The sequence below is a fragment of the Myxine glutinosa genome, chromosome 9 (genome assembly GCF_964187855.1).
Source record: "Myxine glutinosa chromosome 9, kmMyxGlut1.1, whole genome shotgun sequence".
NCBI lineage: Eukaryota > Metazoa > Chordata > Myxini > Myxiniformes > Myxinidae > Myxine > Myxine glutinosa.
The window spans coordinates 136,460,879-136,479,535 of record NC_136269.1 but is presented as its reverse complement, the minus strand read 5'-3'; the positions used below and the strand labels follow the sequence as shown (position 1 = coordinate 136,479,535).

Sequence of the window (18,657 nt, the reverse complement as noted above, 5' to 3'; positions counted from 1 at the left end):
CAACGGACGCCCAACACGACCAGTGCACGATCGGCAAGATTGCGCCCTTCTTCCCCGAGCAAAAGTGACCGACTCTTCTTCTTTACTCTCGAGAGCCAATCGGGCCATTTTCCTCCCCTTTCGCCCCAATCCCGTCCCTCGGGGCATGGTCATATAGGCCGTCCTTGACCACCCTCCTATATCTCCGCCTCTCGTGGGTGGGGCTTTCGGCTATGAGGTCCATTGAGGCGGGGCTTAGTGTCCAGGAACCTGCTTGCTTGTAGTTGGCAGTTGTAAATGCAATTCAAAGGAGGCTTTCATGGCCGCCGTGGCAGCAAAACGTAAAGGGAAAGATTACAGAGAGGGTAAGCACACACTGGGGAAAACTATCCTTAATCCCTACCACTAATTATCACTGCTTCACCCCCCGTGTGAAGAACAATTAAACAACCTTAAGCTCCAGTTTCCTACTTGCTGAACATCGAGATTTATCCTACATATCATATGGTCCATGCTGGTTCTTATACAGTCCTACCTCCCCAATGGTATGCTCTCACCTACCCCCCATAAACGTAACAATAGGTTTTGACTACCCCTGGTGTGCAAATCAACCCTGATCCACATCAAAAAGAATGTTATCTTTTCTCTAAGAGTTGCATACATATTATTTACCCATTTTCAATGGGGGTTGGGGTTTAAAGGGGGATAGCCTTATTGGGATGCTTGTAGTTATTCCTACTTTTTAGCAGCTTGTATGTTTTGAAGTATATATGTTCCAGTGTTTGGAATATTGAGTGGTATGGTTTCTTCTTGCAGCGAACTGGTGTCAGCACTGGTTTGAGTGTTTTCCAAACCCTCCAGAAGTTATCCTTGGCATGGTGGAGAAGGTGTTGCGCCATCACGATGAAGTGCTTTTACAGCACTTTGTGTCCTGTCAAGTGACGGCTCAGGTACTCGCAGCTCATGTAACATGCACAAACCTCCCTCTTAACCTTGTTATCCTCCCAAAGTCTAAGCTTGAGATAGGTACAGGTATGCCATATGCGTTTCAACCAGGTCCATACTTTCTTAGGGTTTCAAAACCGATCTGGTCCATTTCTCCCGTCTATTTAGTCAGGTTCACTATGTCAATAAATTATATTTCGTTCAAAATCATGGTAGATGAGCAAACCTATACATTTTTGGAAAGGTTATAGCATAAGGAAACTAAAAATCAATGTTTACATTTGGAGAGATACCTGTATGGCGGCCATTTTGGATTTTCAAAATGGCCACTAAAATACATATTTTGTTCTATTTCTGCCTCTAATTACCCTAAAGACTTTTTAAAATATACTAAACCTATATTTTCAGGGACAAGGAATCCAATGAAAGTATCAAATTAGTGCTATGGGGAATGGTAAGGCACGAATCAAAGGTTTTGAATTGCAAAATACTGTCTTTATATTCGCGATAAGTTGCATAATCAAATACATGTTATCATTTTGTACAGGCAGTTAATAACATCAAAATGTGTCACAATAATTCATATCACCAAACATACACAGGCAGTCAGCAAAATCATATATACACATGCAGTCAGTATAACTTCACATCTACACAGGCAGTCAATGACAAAATATACACAGGCAGTCAATGGCATCAAACATACACGATTACAGAACATGCCATTTAGAGTTCGTCATCACCGTCATGTGTGTCGTATCCGACAATATAGTCCGCATCGTTTTCACAGTCCGTTCCACACAAGCAAAGGTCGGTCAAATTGATTGGCAAATCGAATTGGTCGAATGGTCGATCGAAGCGACTGGTCGAATGGTCGAATTGGTCGAATGGAATTGGTCGATTGGTCGAATTGGTCGAATCGAATTGGTCGGAATTGGCAAATGTAAACATTGATTTTCAGATTTTCCATGTAATAACGTTTCCAAAAATGTATAGGTTTGCTAATCTACCATGATTTTGAAAGAAAAAACATAGTGAACCTGACTAATTCAACCGTATCGGAATCTTATGCCATTTGTTCAAAAAAAAAAAATCCTTTAACATCAATCTTTGCTTTTCAACAGCCTTTGCTTTACTGAAATGATCTCAACTACCTAACTCTGTGAACCAAGGTGACGATGTTGGTCATAACATTTGAAACTTTTCACTTCGCTTCACCCTATAATTCATAAAACAGCCTAGCAGGACTTTTGAGCACATTCAGTTGTACTTTGTCTGACCTTTTTTCAATAATCAAACCAAATTTCATCTGAAGTCTTAAACTTTTGTTTGCGATGGTCCAAATCCAATCTCGCGTTGATTTCTCCAAAAATATGCCATTCGTCTTCATCCATGCCCATCTCTTTCGAAGTTCGGCTCTCACCTTTATTTCTTCACCCACCTTCTCCTGTCACCTGTGGAACCGGCTTAGTGAGTCTTTATCACACCCTTCCCTCCGGTCCACCATGTCTGCTGGCCACCACCACTTCAGTGACTCTCATGGCTTCCTCTAAGCTTTTCCTCTGAACTTTCCTACACCCGTTAAGACCCCAGCGTCAAAACGTGCATTTAAAATACTAGGGCATGCCCGTACTATATATAAGCTAGGACGTGCCCGTACGTGGGTGCCCGTTCCTTGCCAAAAAAAAAAAAAAAAAAAAATTTGTGTAGGGGTGTGTGTGTGTAAACATCCTAGGGCGTGCCCGTACGTGGGTGCAAAAAAACATGCGTGCAAACAACAACAACAAAAAAAAACTTTGAAACCACGTGGCAGTAACGACCACAGAACCCCCCCCCCCCCTCTATTTACATGAATGGTTTGGTCCATTCGCAACGACCACAGAACCCCCCCCTCTATTTACATGCAATGGTTTGGTCCAAAGCGAACGGCTTGCGGTGTTTGGTAAAGAAATCGCCATAGCTCGGTAACTACTTGTCCGATTAATTTCAAACCTTGAAAAGGCACATCCTCGGGTCCCCAGCAATATACCTGGCAAGTTGCAAGTATATCGGACCCGTGGTTGTCGAGAAACAGCGGTCACAGACAAACATACATACATACATACAAACATACAAACATACAAACATACACACAGAGATTACTGGAATTATAGATAGATTGGGCTAAACATGTATACCTGCTGTAAAGTCGCTTTCACCTGTGGAATTCTCCGATGTGGACAGTTCCTCAAACTGGAAGAATCTCGTAGCATATGGAACAGACCAGGCTTGATGTAGAGTTCATATTATACAGTCTCTAATAAGTACGTATTGTAATGCTGTGTTTGTTTGCAGGAATATGCTTGGCCATTACTGGAAACTCTTTTCTCGGAGGTTTTAAACCAGGAGGAATGGCTGTGTTTGTTCGACAACGTTTTCTCCAACGAGCCTGCCTTCCTGCTTATGGCCGTGGTCGCGTATCTCTTGTGCTCTCATCAGCGTCTCATGAGCATCGTTGATCAGAAGGATTTTGAAGTGAGTTTGCTCATACACAGAAATCGCACCCGCATCCAAAGGAAGCACTTCAGTTTGGCTTTTTAATATGAGATAGGCAAAGCCTAGAACAAAACAACCCGAACGAAACCCACGAAACAACGCAACGAACAAACGAAACCCTTTAGAATTACCCCATGGAATCGCCCGATAGAATAGCCCTATAGAATTACCCTATAGAAGTACCCTATAGAATCACCCTATAGGAGTACCCTATAGAATCGCCCGATAGAATTACCCTATAGAATCACCCTATAGAATCAGCCTATAGAATCACCCTATAGGAGTATCCTATAGGAGTACCCTATAGGAGTACCCTATAGGAGTACCCTATAGAATCGCCCTATATAATTACCCTTTAGAATTAATCATGGTGGGTAAGAAAGGTTCTTCTTCTTCAATATTGACGGTCGGGTGGAAGGAAGGATGTAGCCAAATACTGAAGCGGCTTCACCGCTTAACAATACTGCAGCATCAATGGCTCGACTAACGTCGAGCACGTTGCGGCAGGAGGTTAAAATCCCGCGATGTACCGAACGATTTTAATTCCCGTGGAGACGCTCCGAATGATGGCGATATATGCTGGCGCGCATGAGCTGGGCAGACTCACGAGGACCTTATAGCTTTTATAAAACCAAACGGGTTTATTCCCGAAACACAACCAGAGAAAATGAATTCAATGACGACTACATACAATGAGGTAAAATCAATCCTATAAAACTAAGGCGCCTCTCTCCAGTCACGGTCAGACGGGAAAAGGGACAAAACTGGGCGACTTATCTGTGGTGACAGTGGGGGAGGGAAGGATGGGCACGGAGCAGGTGATGTGATGGGCAGGATGGTGAAGAGGTGATAAGGAGATGAGCAGGTCGATGAACAGGCAATGGGGGTAGACGAGACCAGCGCCAGGGCCAAGGTAGGCAGGCAGGACTCTTTAAAACTCTCCACCTCTCAATCCTCCTCAGTTCTCACCAATCCTCCTCAGTTCTCAACAATCCTCTTCAGTTCTCACCAATCCTCCTCAGTTCTCACCAATCCTCCTCAGTTCTCACCAATCCTCCGCAGTTCTCACCAATCCTCCGCAGTTCTCACCAATCCTCCTCAGTTCTCACCAATCCTCAGTTCTCACCAATCCTCAGTTCTCACCAATCCTCCTCAGTTCTCACCAATCCTCCTCAGTTCTCACCAATCCTCCTCAGTTCTCACCAATCCTCCTCAGTTTTCTCACAACAAACAAGCTCTCCTCAATTCTCATGCAGTTTTGTTTCACAGGACTGTTCCTGCTTCTTTAACACTGAACCGAGAGCTATTGGCTCGTCTCCCTTACCAACACTCCGTCCCCCCAGGCATTGGGCTCCACCCCCTTCCAGGGCATGATAGTAGCTCAACCCCCCACCCCCCCCCCACCCCCCTCTCTCCCTCTCCCCCTTGCCTGGCAGAATCCCTTTGCTTTCTGCCTTGTTCTTCATCTGCTGTACAGAGCTGTGACCCGGCACGCCCGGTGGATGTTTACATGAGGTTTTACACACGTTTAATTAACTTCATTCCTACTCTATCTTATCACAAGCATGACCCTCGTACCATGCACATTCAAACACAATCCTTAAGCTAACAGGTCCTTACTTCCTCACATCAAGATTGGCTTTCTACTCACACATGGACCATCCTACTCTATGCAGTTCTATTTTTTCTAAGGTAATCTCTAACCCCCTCATAGATGTAACAATACATCACTTTGCATCTAATCTTTATAAAATACACTTGTCTGTCTCTCCCTCCGTCACACATGTGCATTGTGATGACGGAATCTCACAAGATTGTGAATCGAACGTTGTCTTGTCGTGATTTAACTTTATGTGTGTCGTTGGTTGTCAACTCAATATGCGGGTTTCAGAAGGTGGAACGGAGCCCTCCCAGGTGTGTGTGTGTGTGTGTGTGTGTGTGTGTGTGTGTGTGTGTGTGTGTGTGTGTGTGTGTGTGTGTGTGTGTGTGTGTGTGTGTGTGTGTGTGTGTGTGTGTGCGCGCGCGCGCAGGCGTATGTATATGTGTGTGTGCATGCGCACGCGCGCAGGCGTATGTATATGTGTGTGTGCATGCGCACAATATATGTGCAATATGTCATGCACAAGACATGTGTACACAACATACCATTGTACAACATGTCATGCATAACATGTGTGTACAATACAACATGTGCACAATATGTATGTGTATATACCGCATAAAATAATGTGTGCATACAACACAGCATATGATGTTACACAAAACAAAACATGCAAAAGCAAAACCAAACGTGTATAAACCATAATTGTGCATGTGTACGTGCAAATCACGACCCATGCACTGCAAATCATGACCCATTTAATGTGTGCATGTCCGTGTACATGTACGTGTCTCCGCCATAGGTTCTCATCTTTCTCAGGCCCCCCTCCCACTCGGATTTCCAAATCACAGCCCCCCTTCCACTCAGGTCCACCAAATCTCAGGCCCCCCTTCCACTCGGGTCCTCCGAATCTCAGGCCCCCCTTCCACTCAGGTCCACCAAATCTCAGGCCCCCCTTCCACTCTGGTCTGCCAAATCTCAGTCACACTCCCCCCCTTTCCACTCGGGTCCACCAAATCTCAGGTCCCCCTCCCTGTGCGCACGTGCGTGTCCACAATGGGTTAGAGTCAGCAAAACCCATCAAGCCACAGGCGCCTCCCCTGTCCCCTCCGAAGCCGCCAACAAAGGTGGTGTATTCAGCACATTACTGGATCTCACGGAGCTCGGTTCCCCGCCGGCATAACATGGCATAAAGGGAGTCGCCAAATCCCTGCTTCTCGCTCTCAGCACAATGAGTTCAGAGAAACCCAGCAAGCCATCAGGACAGGCCGCGTCCCACAGACGATCAACGCAACCCCGGGCGTCAGTTGATTTAATCAAGAAACACATTTTCGGAGCACATACTGTAGCTAGAGAAGGGGAAAAAATAGACGGAGACGGACCAACAACGGCTGCAGATAATTGAGGGTTCGGGGAGAATGCAAGTGGGTGGACAAGATGGATACATAAGCAAAACATTTGGGAGTTGTGGGGGTGGTTTAACGGGTGTAGAAAAGATCATGGCTTTGGAGGGGGGATGATTTGAGATGGTGGTGAACAGCTGTCCTGAAGACCCGTAGGGAATAATGAGATCGAAGAGTGTGGAAGCTGTTTCCACACGTGGGAAAAGAAAGGAATACATGAGTGGAGGTGAGAAGTGGTTCTGGATTTGGGCAGTTTCACTCGGAAGGGGTTGCTGGTGGATCACGTGCATCCTACAGATACTTGGGGGAGACAGAGCACGTAGAGGGCAGAGGTTGCAAGACCAGAGATGAGGCAGAAGAAGACAGAGACCACTGACGTGTCAGCTATGGCGAAGTAATAGGGTGTGAAACATTTGAATCCTCATGTACTAAATATAGTCAGCAGGTGCAGCTCTAACCTAACAGCCAGCCTGTTTTACAGGTATTTTAACTGCAGAAGAGAATTTTTCTCAACAAATTAACTCGACGTGAAAAAAGTGCTGACATTTATGGATGGAATAAGTTTTATTTGAAGGTTTGTGTTGACTCAGACTGGGTAGACTGTAGAGCTACCGACAGTTGGAGATTGACAGATGTGATGGTTCATTGACGTCATGGTGACTATTTGCTTTCACTGACTCTCTCATCATTTTTCTGACTTTGTGGCCACCAAGATTAAAGGTGCTGCTTCTGCCGGTCCATGTTTGACCTTTTAAACTGCTAGCTAAACTGGCAATGCAGATTTTCCTTTGTATTCTTGACTTTTTCTAGCTACCTGAAGCGGAATGGCGAGTCGTTCTCCAGTTACTCGATGAGATAATCACGAAAGGTTGTTTTGAACAACAAAGTACGAGCCCATTGCCTTTCTGAATCTCCTCCGGGTTTTGCCTTTGACCCCCATCCTGTCTTGCAGTACTTTTTTCACAGTCGAAGCATCATGAATGTCTGCGTTCTTGTCGGGAAAACGTATGAGCTGCTGGATGGCACCCCGATTGAGGTCCACCAAGGCCATATGCTTCAGGCCTTCCAGCCTCTTGGGCATCAGCAACACACATTGCCCAACAAGTTGCCCAACTTATGGGTGAATGAAGCAAACCTGAAACTTGAGAGGATTCGACAGGAGGAGTTGAAGTATCTCCGTCATCGGTATGTCTGTCTATTCTCGTGTACGTCAAATGCCGTTAACAGTGTACATTGGCTTTGCACGTGTCGTGCTCGGGCGCAACTGCAATGGAACACCTTTCATCATGGCTTTTCACTCGAATAGCAGGTCTGTTTGAACTTGAACTTCCATTTCATAGTTGACTGAGCATGTGCTGTCGTGCCAAAGATGTCTATTTGAGTTGACTGGACACATTCACTTCAAATGCTGTTTATGGTGAGCAAGCTATTGCTGACCGCGTACTTCTTAGCATGCAAACCTACTTGTTGCAGGGAAAGTGATCAGAACTTGGTAGTGGAAGGTGCAAAGCGCTCCAAAACTGCCAAGCCGTTCCAGGAAGAACAGCAGGTCCTTCGTACTGGGGATCAGCGGTGTTTGGGTCTCGGTGTTGAAGCACAGGGCCACGCTAACCAGCGTACCCAGTAAGATTGCACAGCATCTCTTGACATTGCACTCTGGTTCACATGTCCCTGTATGATCTGCATTGAAACCGATTATGGAAACTCGAGTGTTACAGGTGCTCGAGTCGCAAACGAGCAATTTCAACCGAGTAGTACGTAAGTCATACAAGGGTCAGTCAATTTCAAAGCTATGAATATTTGGGAGGAGGGGGGGGGAGGGGGACTCATGCACCTTGGTCTCAGATTCACTTCAAATTGTTTGCAACTATTCCTCAATCATTCATATCAACAAATGTGAAGATTAGGCTCCGTATTCCAAGTAGTTTTTGAGATACTAGTACGCTCACTCCCTATGGGAGTGGCAGGAAGAGTCATGTTGTTAACCTCTCTGGGTATCTTGATTACAGTAGATCTAGGCTCAGGCCTCAAGAACGTCTCGGGGTGTGTTCACTTCCCAAATTTCTTCTACAGCGCTCGACAAGTGGCTTAAGCATTGCATTTGAAACCGTTAATGAACAGCTGGTGCTGCTTGGTAACTGAACTCACCCCGGGCGTCCTCTTATTCAGGTTAGTGTTAAGCAGCAGTAGAGACTGTTTTAAAAAAAAAAGGCAATAAAATATGTTTGTGGTTTTAATATTTTTTACTTCTGATTTTTAGTATGATGGCTCCACGAAACGCCACGGTTATCTATTTATACACATTAACACAGCGTTTAGCCCAGGAGGAAAAACCCCTTGGGGGAGAGGGGATATTATTCGTATCAATATTGTTTTGGATTAATAATATGTTCTTATCATTGGTGTTATTACTTTTGTTATTAACCCTCTGGAGTCTACAAGCCGATTCTATCGGCTTCACGCATGCGCCGAAATGTCTACAAGCCGAATTTATCGGCTCTAACCGCATTCAAATTTGAGATTAGAGACATTAGAGACAAGATTAGAGACATTATTAGAAACATTAGAGACAAGATTAGAGACAAGCCGATATAATCGGCTTGTAGACTCCAGAGGGTTAAGCAGCCTTGGAAAAATGCCACAATTAGCTATGTTAACATGGATATATACCTTAACTTGAATTTCGCCCAAGACGGACAACCCCCTTGGGGAGGGGAGGAATTGAAGTCGCGATAACCTCCATCATGTGACCCTTAGTCCTCGTGCCAAGTTTGGTTGAGATTGGATAAGTAACGACTGAATATATCACAGTCAGACAGACGGACATGCACCAAATTACATATTTTAGTATGATGGCCATTTTACTGTGCATCTCAAATTTACCTCAAATTGTGGCTGCAAATCAAACAGCAAATATCTCAAATCACAATGTGAGGTCTCAACACATGACAACCGTACGATTAATTTTACGCAATAAAGAAGCGGCATCCCTACTGCACATTATATGCCTTTCATACCCTCATCCTCGCCCTCTCCATAAGTGTTTCCGATGCTGATGGTATGGATGCCACGAATGGGTCTCCATGCATGAAACGTGTTGTGTGCACTGCCAGCCTGCTGCCGATGAAGCACGACTCACCTATCGAGGACCTCCGCATGCTGGATGCATCAAGTCGTCAAAAGCTTCAAGATCAGGTGGAACACGCGATGCACCACGCTCTTAGGGCAAAATGTCATCTTTCTGTAACAAGGCCCTAAACGGACATCCGTTTGTTTTGCATTATCCGTTTACGAACGAAGAACCCGTCCATACAGATGTGTTAATTTTTCCCCAAATTAAGAACGGGATGACTTGTAATGCCCTCTCCCACCGGGAGTAGTGCATTATGATGTTCACATATAAATAATTGGGGTCATTCCCCCACCCTGAACCCCTGGGACTATTAATTTATTTTACCACCTAAAATATCCTTGGGCAGGTACGTATGCAAAAGTTGTTGTAGATTGGCCAAGCCGTCTTCCATTCTGATACATACATACATACATACATACATACATACATACATACATGCATGTCGTGGATTCCCTAATCCCTTCCAGTTCTGGAAGAAGCACCTGCTAAACTCGGACCAAGTGTACAAGAGGTTTATTGAGGTATAAGGGTAACATGCATGGTAGATAACACGCTTTGGCTAGTAACGCCATTTCAGGAAAATAGCATCACACAGCCAGCCCAAGATCAACTCAGGGCATTTCAACTTACATTCGTCTTTATATCCTTTCTTCAAAGAACACGGGAACTTAAACATGTCCTTGGTTACACAGACTGACCCTGGGAGCAACATCTGGCAGGCAGGGAGCTCATGGGGAAGGAATGTCGCCACAAGGTCAATTAAGGATGTTTATTAACAGCTTCTCAAATCGAGACAGTCAGACCTTAGCTTTGAGAGAGAAATGGGTCATACTGCCCCCATTAGCCTGGGATTCGACTGAAATCCCTTACATACATACATACATACATACATACATACATGCATACATACATACATACATACATACATACATACATACATACATACATACATACATGCAATCATCGATTTGCCTAGCTTTAGTATGATTTAATGAAGTGGTTCAGAAGTACATAGAAGTCTAAATCGGACGCACACACCGTAGACTTGTCAAATTGTAGTATGGTAATCGGCTTACCTGGTTTGTTTTGCTGCACTCACATTTGCATTGTTCCAACATCTTTCTTGTTTAGACAAAAAACAGTACGAAGTACATTTGTATAAATAAATAAAAATCTCGAGAGATGTGATAATAAATATCAACAAGCGTTACGCCTAAATCCCCCGTCGTTGAAGTGATGTGAGTTGACAAAGTGGAAGACGCAAGGCGGCCATCTTGGATTTTGATGTGGCGACCCAATTTTCAATAGCGTTCTCCCTTATTCGTAGATACACCCACACACCAGATCAGACGTTAGCAGTTCGTTTATTTTTCAACATATTTCGCTCACAAGGTTCAGACATACATGGCAGCGGCCATCTTGGATTTTGACGTGGCGACCCTAATTTTCAATAGCGTTCTTCCTTGTGCCTAGATACACCCACACACCAGATTAGAAGTTGGTACTTCGCTTATTTTTGTTTTTTCAAGATATTCGCTCACAAGGTTCAGACATACATGGCATCAGACATACATGGCGGCGGCCATCTTGGATTTTGACGTGGCGACCGAATTTTCAATAGGGTTCTTCCATATGCCTAGTTGCACCCACACACCGAATTAGAATTTGGTCCTTTGCTTACGCGCGCACGCATGGACGCACGCGCGCACAGACGCACGCACGCACACACGGACGGAGGGGAAAACCATAGTCCCCCTTTCGCTCCGCGGTGCGACGGGGGACAATAAACTGTAATGAAGAGGAGGGAAGGTATTTGTGGCCTGTCAGACCTGTGTGCCCACTTGCTCGATTTGATGCCCCATGGTACGCACGTACCGCATGGCTCACGATGCCACTCGGCACTCAATTGTTTGAATCTTCATTCTGTCACAGTGAAGTTGGCGTTTGATAAATGTAGAAAATCACATTGGCTCGCCCTGAAACGATTGAACATGGCTGGCGGGTCACACCGTGATGTGCTGGTGAAGGACCTGGCGCTTTGTCACGAGACATGTTCCATTTCACCATTTTTATCATGCCGGAGTCTTTCGGTCTGAGTGGTTCATGCTTGGAATGAGTGTAGAGGGGGTGGATAGGTTAAAATGGGAATTTGATGGGTACCTGGATGCATTGGAGATGGAGGGGTATGTGGATATTGGCAGGACTTGTTGGTCGTGTGTGGATGTTTGGTGCAGCACGGGCATGATGGGCCGAATGGCCTCTTCCTCCTCCAACGTTCCATGTGTATCCTTGTTTGGTGTTCCTTCGTGCCCATCCGCTAACCCGTACCAACTCCGTGATGTGAAACGAGTGTGACGAGGAGATGATGGAAGAAGCTGTGATTTGTGAGCGAAATGGATTTCTTTCCACACCTGTGGAAGCACTGACATTGATGTCGTTTACCTTGATGGTTTTAATGCGCTTCCAGGATGATTTGCGAGACTGTGAGATGGCAGAAAAGCTCGGCAGGTCCAAGGTGACGTCCAAGGAGCTGGAGGCGCAGCGGACGGATGCCGAGCAGGTACTGTGGCTGCACCAATGCTACCTGGCCGTGCAGGACGATGCTTAGCATGCTTGCGTTCTCATTGGGGAAACTCGAGATGGATTGGTTAATATAATGAATCCACGACCGTAACGTCTGTAAGTGTCCATTCTTCCTCCGTCTCCATTCCTGATTCTCATTTCATGACTGATTTTCTGGATTGGACCATTAATCACCCATTTGTTTAAAAAAAGATGAATTGATCATCATACAACTATTTATCAATAAGACAGAAGTTGTCTCGTCTGGGTTTGTGTTTGTCTACATCGATAGACAATTTGAGCAAGTACACCCCGTCGATCTTTATCAGGCTTGTATTTTGAATCATGGTGTTGTTATCGCAGACTTTACTATGTTTTATATATAATCTCTCTAATATGTGTTGCTGCGGGGAAAATGTTCGCCTGTACCAGGATTTATTTATTTATTGCCGAAACGTCTTAATTTTCTCTGCACCTTGGCTCAATTGAACTTTGCTTTATTCTTTATATTTTATTGTACAAAGGCTCATGTGAGAGCACGATAGAGGATGTCAAGGTGTCTTGCTGACAGTGAGGGACCAGGGAGCACGGGGAGGATGTCAAGGTGTCTTACTGACAGTGAGGGACCGGAGAGCACGGGGAGTATGTCAAAGTGTCTTGCTGACAGTGAGGGACCAGGGAGCACGGGGAGGATGTCAAGGTGTCTTGCTGACAGTGAGGGACCAGGGAGCACGGGGAGTATGTCAAAGTGTCTTACTGACAGTGAGGGACCAGGGAGCACGGGGAAGATGTCAAAGTGTCTTACTGACAGTGAGGGACCAGGGAGCACGGGGAGGATGTCAAGGTGTCTTCGTGACGGTGAGGGACCAGGGAGCACGGGGAGGATGTCAAGGTGTCTTCGTGACGGTGAGGGACCAGGGAGCACGGGGAGGATGTCAAGGTGTCTTGCTGACGGTGAGGGACCAGGGAGCACGGGGAGGATGTCGAGGTGTCTTCGTGACGGTGAGGGACCAGGGAGCACGGGGAGGATGTCAAGGTGTCTTGCTGACGGTGAGGGACCAGGGAGCACGGGGAGGATGTCAAGGTGTCTTCGTGACGGTGAGGGACCAGGGAGCACGTGGAGGATGTCAAGGTGTCTTCGTGACGGTGAGGGACCAGGGAGCACGGGGAGGATGTCAAGGTGTCTTACTGATAGTGAGGTACCAAGGAGCATGGGGAGGATGTCATGGTGTCTTACTGACAGTGAGGGACCAGGGACCACGGGGAGGATGTCAAGGTGTCTTACTGAGAGTGAGGTACCAAGGAGCATGGGGAGGATGTCAAGGTGTCTTACTGATAGTGAGGTACCAAGGAGCACGGGGAGGATGTCATGGTGTCTTACTGATAGTGAGGTACCAAGGAGCACGGGGAGGATGTCATGGTGTCTTACTGACAATGAGGCACCAGGCAGCACGGGGAGGATGTCAAGGTGTCTTACTGATAGTGAGGTACCAAGGAGCATGGGGAGGATGTCAAGGTGTCTTACTGATAGTGAGGTACCAAGGAGCACGGGGAGGATGTCATGGTGTCTTACTGATAGTGAGGTACCAAGGAGCACGGGGAGGATGTCAAGGTGTCTTACTAACAGTGAGGGACCACGGACCACGGGGAGTATGTCAAAGTGTCTTACTGACAGTGAGGGACCAGGGAGCACGGGGAGGATGTCAAGGTGTCTTACTGACAGTGAGGGACCAGGGAGCACGGGGAGTATGTCAAAGTGTCTTACTGATAGTGAGGTACCAAGGAGCACGGGGAGGATGTCAAGGTGTCTTACTAACAGTGAGGGACCAGGGACCACGGGGAGTATGTCAAAGTGTCTTACTGATAGTGAGGTACCAAGGAGCACGGGGAGGATGTCATGGTGTCTTACTAACAGTGAGGGACCAGGGACCATGGGGAGAATGTCAAAGTGTCTTACTGACAGTGAGGAACCAGGGACCAGAGAGCATGGGGAGGATGTCAAGGTGTCTTACTGACAGTGAGGGACTGGGGAGCACGAGGAGGATGTCATGGTGTCTTGCTGATAGTGAGGGACCAGAGAGCACGTTGAGGATGTCAAGGTGTCTTACTGATAGTGAGGTACCAAGGAGCACGGGGAGGATGTCATGGTGTCTTACTGATAGTGAGGTACCAAGGAGCACGGGGAGGATGTCAAGGTGTCTTACTAACAGTGAGTTCCAGGGACCACGGGGAGTATGTCAAAGTGTCTTACTGACAGTGAGGGACCAGGGAGCACGGGGAGGATGTCAAGGTGTCTTACTGACAGTGAGGGACCAGGGAGCACGGGGAGTATGTCAAAGTGTCTTACTGATAGTGAGGTACCAAGGAGCACGGGGAGGATGTCATGGTGTCTTACTAACAGTGAGGGACCAGGGACCATGGGGAGAATGTCAGTGTCTTACTGACAGTGAGGGACCAGGGACCAGGGAGCATGGGGAGGATGTCAAGGTGTCTTACTGACAGTGAGGGACTGGGGAGCACGAGGAGGATGTCATGGTGTCTTGCTGATAGTGAGGGACCAGAGAGCACGTTGAGGATGTCAAGGTGTCTTACTGACAATGAGGGACCAGGCAGCACGGGGAGGATGTCATGGTGTCTTACTGACAGTGAGGGACCAGGGAGCACGTTGAGGATGTCATGGTGTCTTGCTGACAGTGAGGAACCAGGGAGCACGTTGAGGATGTCAAGGTGTCTTACTGACAGTGAGGGACCGGGGAGCATGGGGAGAATGTCATGGTGTCTTGCTGACAGTGAGGAACCAGGGAGCACGTTGAGGATGTCATGGTGTCTTGCTGACAGTGAGGAACCAGGGAGCACGTTGAGGATGTCAAGGTGTCTTACTGACAGTGAGGGACCAGGGAGCACGTTGAGGATGTCATGGTGTCTTGCTGACAGTGAGGAACCAGGGAGCACGTTGAGGATGTCAAGGTGTCTTACTGACAGTGAGGGACCGGGGAGCATGGGGAGAATGTCAAGGTGTCTTACTGACAGTGAGGGACCAGGGAGCACGTTGAGGATGTCATGGTGTCTTGCTGACAGTGAGGGACCAGGGAGCACGTTGAGGATGTCATGGTGTCTTGCTGACAGTGAGGGACCAGGGAGCACGTTGAGGATGTCATGGTGTCTTGCTGACAGTGAGGGACCAGGGACCAGGGAGCATGGGGAGGATGTCAAGGTGTCTTACTGACAGTGAGGGACTGGGGAGCACGAGGAGGATGTCATGGTGTCTTGCTGATAGTGAGGGACCAGAGAGCACGTTGAGGATGTCAAGGTGTCTTACTGACAATGAGGGACCAGGCAGCATGGGGAGGATGTCATGGTGTCTTACTGACAGTGAGGGACCAGGGAGCACGTTGAGGATGTCATGGTGTCTTGCTGACAGTGAGGAACCAGGGAGCACGTTGAGGATGTCAAGGTGTCTTACTGACAGTGAGGGACCGGGGAGCATGGGGAGAATGTCAAGGTGTCTTACTGACAGTGAGGGACCAGGGAGCACGTTGAGGATGTCATGGTGTCTTGCTGACAGTGAGGGACCAGGGAGCACGTTGAGGATGTCATGGTGTCTTGCTGACAGTGAGGGACCAGGGAGCACGTTGAGGATGTCATGGTGTCTTGCTGACAGTGAGGGACCAGGGAGCACGTTGACGATGTCAAGGTGTCTTACTGACAGTGAGCGACCGGGGAGCATGGGGAGAATGTTAAGGTGTCTTGCTGACAGTGAGGGACCAGGGAGCACGGGGTGTACAAATGAATTGTTTTGGTGAGATTGTTGATTGGACTAGGGGGTCGGTCGTGACCATTGAAATTGTTAAACATGAGAGCAGATTGATGATGGGATGAGATGGATAGTTATTAGAGTGTAGAACGTGTTAGTAACATCAGGTTATTTTTCTCATTTCAAATAACTTCCCCTTAAAGAGTTACTTTTGAAGTTGCCTTTGTACCTGTGTCATCTCATTTTTCAACCTGTCCCACGATGCTCACCTCTCCCCACACCACCTTCTTTTTTGTTGGTTGATCCATGCATTCTGCAATGTTTCCCACATTGTTTCCCACATTGTTTTGATTTCAGTTCTTTTTCATGTCTCATTTGTGTTCAAATAATCCAAAAGTCTTAGACCACATCTTTTTCACTACTTTGTAAACCATTCCCAAGATATTGTTACAGACGTGGCTTAGATGTTATTTACCGAGCGGTTTTGGTATGACCACGTCTGCACAAGTTACCCGATTATACTCGAACGTTGACTAATCGCGCTACGCTAGGTCAATAAAGGCAATAAAGGAAAAGGACACACGGCTGGGTTTCAAATGACACGACACCCAGGGTTCAGTTCTCAAGACCTCCGGAGGAGGTTATATTAAGGCGGAAGGTTAGATTACAACTACAAGAGGGACAGCAAAGGAAGATAGGCACTTAGACACAATCTTATCTTAACCCCAACAGACGACAGATAAACGGGACAAGGCTGACTCACACGGGGATTGATGGCAAGGAAAGGCAGAATCGATGGCTCCAGGTGCACCTGGGCTCGAGGCAGAATCGACTCGGTCCGGTCCAGAGATGCGGGAAGGTCACAGCGCTCGGAGATGGTGACTTGTCTGCTCAGGCTGGGGGCGCATCTGACCTCACATCCGGCAAGTGGCTGCGTAGATCCGGCGGGGAGTGACACGCCCTCGGCTCGTTAGCTCCGCCCCAGATGGAATCGGCTCGTTGCTTCTCATTGGGTGCGTGCGGGGGGGTTACCGGCTCCGCCCTTGACGAGGAGCTGACAGCCAGCCCCTTCGTGGTAACCCCGTGGAGCGCATGGTCCGGCGCGCATTGTCAATGGCGGCTAACCGAGCCGGTGTGATGACGCACACTCCCCCGGTGCAGCGTCGTTGTTGTTGTAATTGTAGTTGTAGTTGTAGTTGTAGTTGTAGTTGTTGTTTGGGGAAGAAGATGGAAGGAGGTATGGGAAAGGTCCTAAACTCACTACTGGTGCCATATAATCACATTCTGGTGCAACGAAGAGTCAGAATTAATGGAAAGGAGTCCTTAACTGACATAGACTAAGAATAACTAGCAAGATGTCCGAAAGTTGTCTACGTGAGATGCGGTGGACCTGGGCACGACATTTAATGGGGGAAAAAGGGGAAGGTCGGCTCTACTGATTGTTGTTTACAGACAATGGGACTAGGGAATGGGGGATTGGGGATAGTTGGGGAATATTGGGGAAATAGGGGAATATTTACAAGCGGATATGGAGGCCAAATTCCATATTCGCAACAATATAAAACTTGATGAGACTCAAAAGAATACCTTTACACCAGGAAGGCAATTGCCAGAGAGAAATGTCCCGCAAAACAGGTATTCCCAGGTGTGGCATTCGAGCAACAATACAGATGTGTAATGAGACCCGAGAGGCCTCAGCACTAAACTTGCTGTAAACCTGGTGTTGGCCTAAAGGTTAAGATGGCTCGCTTGAGATCTTAGGGTCCTAAGTTTGAGCCCCTGTCATGCTGTTGAATTAACACCAGGTGGGTTGACTTTGCCTGTCATCTTTCCGAGGTCGGCAAAATGAGTACCAGCGGACTTTGTAATAGGGGGCGTTGGTTGCATCGGCGGCACAGCCACACCACCAGAAAATGATGCAGCCAGCAGCTCACAGGCTGCACATGAAACACAATCCTTTGAAGTAGTACAAGAACTGGCACAGACATGTGGGATTCAAGTCGACTCATGTACTGTCTCTTATCAAAAGTTGTCTACGTGGGCGAGTTGCTGTGAAAAAGCCCTTTCTGTGTGAAGGTACCAAAGCCGAGAGACTAATATGGTACTTGGGAGTGACGAGTCAAAGTTTGAAATTGAAGGCCGCATGCCATGAAGAGAAGGCCGCATGTCAGGATGATTGGTGAGAAGTAACTAGAGGAGCGGCTGAAGGAGACCGGGCTTTCCACATTGGAAAGGAAGCGGTTACGAGGGGATATGATAGGGATGTTGAAGACTCTGAAGGGGATGGGAAAAAATAAGCGCAGAATAATTATTCAGCACAATAGACAATTAATAGGACCAGGGGCCATATCTTCTCACCCAAGAACCGTCTTCACCCACTCCTTCCCCACAACCCTTTCCGGAAAACAAATCCCCAGAATTTATTTATTTATTATTTAAATAATGAAAATAAATATATTTCCCCTTTTTTATTTTTACATCCTTGGGACATCCGTGGGCGTACCACATAATCTCATCCACATTCCTCCCCTCATTCCCCCAATGAAATTGCATCGTTTTGACGGATATAATTTGTCTGTTGTTGATGTGGCGCAGGTATGATTGGCCGAATGGCCTCCTTCTTTGTCTCGTTTCCTTGTGTAAGTCTCAGGATATGTCTGCGGCCTACACGAAGCTCTGTTTAGGCTTGGGGATGTATTTCTGCGTTGGTGATTTGATGATCGTTGAAGGAACAATGAATGCTGAC

The 18,657-nt window shown here is 47.0% G+C and overlaps 1 protein-coding gene across 7 annotated transcripts in view; it reads left to right on the top strand.

Moving 5' to 3' along the window:
- The window catches only part of TBC1D31 (TBC1 domain family member 31), a 71,260-nt gene that overhangs the window by 49,224 nt on the left and 3,379 nt on the right, over positions 1-18,657 (top strand). For 2 of the 7 annotated variants that reach the window (XM_078784984.1, XM_078784983.1), the window contains exons 12-17: positions 796-929; positions 3,259-3,438; positions 7,415-7,647; positions 7,936-8,085; positions 9,576-9,657; positions 12,063-12,155. In XM_078784984.1, coding sequence (XP_078641110.1) covers positions 796-929; positions 3,259-3,438; positions 7,415-7,647; positions 7,936-8,085; positions 9,576-9,657; positions 12,063-12,155 — 872 coding nt within the window. Of the gene's footprint in view, positions 1-795; positions 930-3,258; positions 3,439-7,414; positions 7,648-7,935; positions 8,086-9,503; positions 9,658-12,062; positions 12,156-18,657 lie in introns of all 7 variants that reach the window. The other 5 variants (XM_078784982.1, XM_078784981.1, XM_078784986.1 and 2 more) reach the window with 3 other exon arrangements.